The sequence below is a fragment of the Triticum dicoccoides genome, chromosome 4B (genome assembly GCF_002162155.2).
Source record: "Triticum dicoccoides isolate Atlit2015 ecotype Zavitan chromosome 4B, WEW_v2.0, whole genome shotgun sequence".
NCBI classification, from domain to species: Eukaryota; Viridiplantae; Streptophyta; class Magnoliopsida; order Poales; family Poaceae; genus Triticum; species Triticum dicoccoides.
In genome coordinates this window covers 607,137,769-607,144,245 of record NC_041387.1, presented here as the reverse complement: position 1 = coordinate 607,144,245, position 6,477 = coordinate 607,137,769, and the positions used below count along the sequence as shown (strand labels likewise).

Here is a 6,477-nt window from a genome sequence, read left to right as displayed (position 1 = left end):
GCGCAGAGTGGAGGGGGGCAGCCCCGTAACTTCGCCTCCGGCCGGATTTTAAAGCGCGGGCGGGGTGGGTTGGCGGAGCCGGATTTATTTCCAACGCCACGGCGAGGGCGAGCGAGCTGAAGGGTTTTAACTCGTGGGTTTAAAAGCGGGTGTTGGGCCGCCTTAAATCCGGGGCTCCCCTTGGCGACCCAAAATTGGTACTTGCAGTTATGAGAAGCGCTAGCCCGCATTCATTCCGGCCTCAACTGTGTATCCATCCGGAGCCCGATCGCTCGCTCGCTCGCTCGATCGATCTCCTCACCTCGCCGGTGCCTCACCCCCTCTCTCGAGCCCCGCGTGCCGGACACGTGCCAGGCTCTCCTCCATGCTAGGAGTAGAAACCATGGAAGCTTCTGCGACGTAGCAACAATGGTAAATCTTTACTATCGTCCACGGAGGACGTAGTAATATGTATATATGTATATATGGTTAGGTTTACATGCGTGCATGCCATCAATTGGGGTGGTTTGTTAATTGTTAGCTAGGAGCAGGCCTGAATCTATTGCTGCATGCTGCTATACTTCGCACGATCATTTATACTACTATAGACCCCTGCCACTGCCATGGTCGAGCGAGCTCGAGCATGCAGTATTGCTCATTCATTTACTTATTACTGCGTACGTACGTCCTCAAGGTCAGAACTACTAAGATATACTACGGCCTTAAAGGCGGCCCAGCTGGCTGGCCGGGTGGTAGTACGAACTATAGCTCAGTCTGCGCGTGTGGTGCCTCGCCAGTAAATATAAGTCTCGCATTACTCCCGCTGCAACGTACTCAAATACTCCTCCGCCGGCCCATTCTACTGCTCCTACGTACGTACGTAGAGTAGAGTAGTAACGTGGTCGTAGATCAGCACCGCGTACGTACCTCACCGCCTGTGCCTGTGCCTGTGCGCGCAGCGTATCTCATACGCTCCTACTGCCACTAAATACCCCGATGTACGTACTCATGCATGCTGAGGCACGCCGGCATGCTAGCTACTGCTGATTAATTGCCTCCCTCTCTCTCAACCACCTTGCTTCAAAGGCGGGTAAAGCAAGAAGAAGAGCGAGAGAATTGAAGTTGACACTTGCCACACGGGCTAAGAGAGATTATTTCATACTAGTAGTATAGAATAGCTACTCACTAGCACCACCCTGCATGAAGATGAAGGCAATTAATCAAGGCCGCTCTAGTACCACCTAGCTACCTCTTGATTGTATCGATCGATCGAGATCATCTTCCCAATTCCCTCTACAGTCTACAGTGAGTACACTAGACTGGCATGGCGATGGCATTGCCATTGCCATGCCTCCCACTCCAAAAACCCGGCATGATTAATCCCTATCCATTTCGCGCTAATGAATGCGGTCGCGCGCGTCGCCGTCGCATCCACAGCCCCCAACTGAAACTTGAGGTCGCCCCTTAAATGAGGGGCTTTTTTGTTAAGCCCCGGCCCGTAATCAATACCCGCTTTCGACGGACCGATCGACCAGCCGTCGCATCAGCGGGCCGAATGCATCACCGCCTAATTAAGCGCCCGTGTCCGTCCGAGAGGGCAATGCAAAGCTAGGTTTTTAATCCAGACAGCGTTCTCGCAGAGAGGCGCGAGAGGGAGAGAGGATTAATGCCCTGATGGCGAGCTTAACAACGATGTGTAACTGCAGATGCCCATGCAGCGTTAAGACGGGCATGTGATGCCCGAGAGCGATCGCTCGCTCGCTCGACCCGCATACGGACGGTTGCATTGCATGCATCATCACGCGCATGCAGTAAGGGCCGCTGGGCGGTGCCGGAGTTGGCCGGTCTCTGGGAGGTGCTGGGCTCGCTCCGGCGGTTAAAGGGGGCAGGGTAGAAATCAATCGAGTGTGCGAGATATTGAACTGCGCCGGTGCAGCGGCGACTGAGCTGAGCACTGCACTGGCCTGGCCAGTAGTAAGTGTTGTGAACATCTGGTGGGGCCGGGCGCAGTGTGTCCCCTTTAAGATCCTGGCTACCACTTCTGTGCTCTTAAATTTCCGGCCCCCTCCTGAGCTCTCGCCTCCCACTATATAAGCCCCGCCCCCGCACCGCCCGAATCCAAACCCAACGCCGGCCGCGCACTTTACTCCGCTCTGACTCCCCGCTCGCCCAGGTGGATACATAGATAGGTTGATAGATATAGCTTTGGAAGGATCGGATCGGATCGACCCAAGCGGCTGCCCAAGTACGCCAGCGTCCCATCCTCGTCGGCCGAGGGAGCAAGTGCAACGGCGGCTAGCGGCAGCGGGGAACAGACATGGTGTCCCTGCAGTCGGCGCTCCTGCCGGAGGCCAGCAAGCGGCCCCCGTGCCTCTCCTTCGCCGACGCCAGCGTCGTCGCGTCCACCGCCACCAGCAAGAAGCGGAAGCGGGACGGCGAGGTGGAGGAGGAGGACGAGGAGCACGATGGGATCGAGCTCAATTTCGACGCCGCGCCGCTCCCGCTCGAGTGGCAGCGCTGCCTCGACATCAAGGTGCGCTGCGTGCCTAGCCTACTGCTGTACTCCATGCGGCGACGATCGCTCGATCGTCCGTCCCTGCAAGTCTACTTATAATATGCTTGTGATTGTTTTCTGACCGCGTGGGTGTGTGTTGTGCAGTCGGGGCAGATCCACTACTACAACACCAGGACGCACAAGAGGACGTCCAAGGACCCTAGGCGGCACGGCGGCGCGGCGCCCGCGGTGGAGGAGGACGTCGCGAATTGCGGGCCGCAAGGGCTGGACCTGGACCTGAACCTGGCGTTCCAGCCGCGGCATAGCTCGCCCGTCAAGGAGCTGCAGAAGAAGGCCGAGGCCAAGCCAGCGGCGGCGGGAGGCGATCGTCACGGGGATCAGGCGCCGGGCAGCGCGTCCGGCGGCATGGAGATGGTGGCGGCCGTGTGCATGCGGTGCCACATGCTGGTGATGATGTGCCGCGCGTGCCCGGCCTGCCCCAACTGCAAGTTCCTGCACCCGACGAGCCGGCCCACGCCGCCGCCGCCGGAGCCGGCGCCGCTCAAGCTCGGGCTCCAGCTGCTCTGCTGCAGGGACTAGCTCGCTCCTATCGATCATGCATGCATGGACCAAGCTAGCATTCGAATATCCGATCGATCGTCTCATGGTGCACCTAGATAAGTGCAACGAGGACTGTTACAGTGCACCACAAGTAATGTTGTACTCTATGTGACCATCCATGTAGCCGCGGGCGTGTACGTACATGTGCAAGTAATAAACAATGATAGTAACAAAATATCGTTGTTCACATGTACTACGTACTCTATTAGAGTCCGGCTTAGCTATTTAAACCTGAGGAGTTGGCAGTGATCATGGGGCTAATCTAATGCTCGATCGGTGCTATGAATTGAATTGAATGAATGTATGACGTAGATATAATTAAGTGCGTATATAAATGTAGTCTGCAACTTCTGGTATGTGTCACTTGTCCGTGCATGTATGCTACCATCACCATGCAATGTTCGAAAGTTGGTTGGTTGTTGGTGCGCAGAAATTTATGTTGATATAGTAGTGGCGACTACAATCCTTGCACACACACATTTTCCTTTCTTTCAAGACGAAACAGTACGTGTTCCATCGCATTGATGGGCACCCCGGAGATACGTAGAGTGCATCGATCGCAGACGAATTTTCCATGCAAGGAAAAAAAAACCAGGAACATGCATGCATGCGTCTACACGACGACGAGCCAGCTTCACTAGTGGAGTAGCGTTGCCGCCTGGACTACACATAGATATCCGGTGGCCCGTTCCGTCAGAACAGAAGTGGTGCTATCAATCAAGTTAGCTGAAAGGTGCATAAGGCGTCCGGATGTGTGTAGATAGATAGATGGAGTGTCGTGAGCTAATGTGGAAGCCGGCCGGCCGGGTGAGAGGAGATTAGTTTGAATGCGGCTCATTTACTACTATCTAGATGGCGGGTGCAACGAACCGTCCTCTCGTGTATTCAAGCGCAATATGTGTTGTGCTTGCTGCGTGCTGCCGTCTTTCTCTTGTCACGGCAATGAATCCGCATCGCCCGATTAATTGCGTGCGCCGGCCCGGGCCGGTGTCGATCGAGTTCAACACGCCGCTGGAATAGTAGGACAGCATCCATCCATCCGATCCACATTAACTTCCTACTGCGTGCAGATTTCATTTCTGTTCGTCTGTTTTTCAGAAGAAAATCTACTGGTACTCCCCTGCGACAACTAATATGGATAGAAGGGAGTAGCACCGTTTTTTGCCCAAAAAATAATATAGCAGCAGGATGCCAGGATCATCGATCGATCCATACACTTACTGTCGTGGCGATTCTGGTGCAAGTGCAAGAGCACCATTCCCATGCAAAAGTTTTACTGCCACGCTAACCGATCAGACTTCCGCGTCTACGTACTGTGCCATTCGCACAGGACGGTCGTCGTCGTCTCGTCCATCTGGTGCATGCGTCAAAGGACTCGATGTCGATCGGGTCCTCGCGCGCGATCCCAGCTCGGAACTATGCGTGGAGAATGTGGAACAGAGGCGAGGACGTGAACGAGACGGACGGGGGCCTTGATTCCACGGGCTCGATCGATGGGGACGAAGCAAATGGCGAGGGGCCATGCGTCGACGCACGTAGGTGTGGCAGATCAAAGAATTCAATGTAAACTTAAGGAGAGCAACTAGGTAGCAGCAGCAGCGGCGGCAGCGGCAGCGGGGAGAGGCGCAGTAAGGGCGAGCGCAGCGCAGCTAGTAACGCCGGAATTAAATTGCTCGCCCCTCCCGCCGGCCAGCGCTGCCGCTCTTGCCGGTCGACCACCGATCCATCCATCGCCGCACGCAGCAGCGCCAACATATCCCCCTCTGTTTAAAGCTCTCAGCTATCCGCCTGGAGGAACGCTAGGAGTAGGTGACAGGGGCGTACGGTAGTGTATGAGTGGTATGCTGCTGCGTTTGAATTTGTGATAGGCAGCCGGAATTCAAAAGTGTAGCCGTGCTAGTACAGAACTTGGTGAACGTATTAAACAACGGGTGGATGACTTTTATTATATCATGGGCTTGAAAATTGGATCTGAATTGGCTAAAATGCACAATATTTAGGCTGGTTGTAATGGGAGTATCATAGCTAGTATCATGCATGCCAACTAGGCAACTTTGATGAGGTGGCATACATTAAATGAAGTAAGAGAGGGTTGAGTATCATATCATGATACCGTATCATAATAAATGCTACAGTAGTATGTGTCATGCATGGCAATAAATAAAATCATCTATGATACTACCATATGATATGCATTAGGGAGGTAGTATTATACACTAGTATCATATGCATGATACTAAGAGCATGCTTGGATACGTTTTAGTCCCATGACTAAAAGTAGTGAGACTAAAACTTGCTAGTCTCACCCATGCTTGGATCCAAGTACTAAAGAGACTAAAATCTAGTTATTGAGCATTTATTATCCTCCAAACCCTCCAATCCAGAACTAAGGAGAGGAATTAAATGAGGAGAGAGAGAGCTAATACATATTTTAGTAGGTTTCCCATGACTAAAAGATTTTAGCCTCAAAACTAGTCCTAGTCTCTCTTTAGTCAAGGGTGCTTGGAACTTTAGCCTCTAAAAGAGACTATTTTTAGTCAGACTAAAAATAGTCCCTTGTATCCAAGCACCCTCTAACTTATGATACTACCCATTACAACCAGCCTTATAGGTAGTATTGTAGACTTTTCATATTATTATTTTTTCTGAAACAATGAGCCTCCTCATTGATTTCCATTAAGGAAACCACTGCAAAGTCATACTGTACATAAATTCGATAAACGTAAATGGAAAAGAAAAACACGACCAAGCAAAGCCAGCAGCAGAGCTCCTCACAACACAAAAAGTTTTACATAAAACTGCGCCGGACAACGTAGGTGGCGGTGGCTGGGCTCGACCGGTGGGGGGAGGGTCACTCGCCGGAGTTGCTCCCGCGCACGGTTGCTCTCGGGTTTTCGTCGACGGCACTGGGATGAACGATGGGTTAGGTCAGCACAACGCAGCACGACGGATGTGTCAAACAAAATTTGATTGCTCAACCATGTCACACCTCGCCACGGTCTGACGCGGTGGTGGTGTCGCTCGGGTGACAATGAGCTCGTGCTCCTGACGTGTCCTGGACAGGCCCAAGGTGTCAAAAACGTGCGGAAGATGGGGAAAAGAACATGGCCTCAGGCTCACTGCGCTGGCCGGAGTTGCTTCTAGAGGCGAGGGCACTCGGATGCTTTCGAGCAGCCTGGCGGCGGATGTGGTGCGCAAGATTGGGGAAGATGGTGAGGGGTCGAGGGGAATTTATAGGAAGGCTCGGGCTAGCCGTTTACGGCGATGGACGTGCGCATCGTGGCCACTATCATGGGCATCAGCGTTTTCGGCCTCGACCGTTTGTACGAGAGAAGGAGCTGATGGGTCGGGTCAGCTCGTCAATGAATGAGAGAGGGGGAGGG

At 53.3% G+C, this 6,477-nt stretch overlaps 1 protein-coding gene across 1 annotated transcript; it reads left to right on the top strand.

Annotated features, from left to right (window-relative positions):
• Positions 1–2,084: 2,084 nt before the first annotated feature.
• Positions 2,085–3,361, top strand: LOC119291731. The gene is made up of 2 exons (XM_037570541.1): positions 2,085–2,512; positions 2,639–3,361. Exons 1-2 carry the CDS (start codon positions 2,297–2,299, stop codon positions 3,071–3,073), a joined length of 651 nt encoding a protein of 216 aa, XP_037426438.1. The 5' UTR covers positions 2,085–2,296; the 3' UTR covers positions 3,074–3,361.
• The last annotated feature ends 3,116 nt before the right edge of the window (positions 3,362–6,477 follow it).

Coding starts and splice junctions, on each gene's coding strand:
- LOC119291731 (XM_037570541.1), top strand. CDS start 2,297: ATGGTGTCCCTGCAGTCGGCGCTCCTGCCGGAGGCCAGCAAGCGGCCC. Junction 2,513..2,638: donor AGCGCTGCCTCGACATCAAG/GTGCGCTGCGTG, acceptor TGTGTTGTGCAG/TCGGGGCAGATCCACTACTA.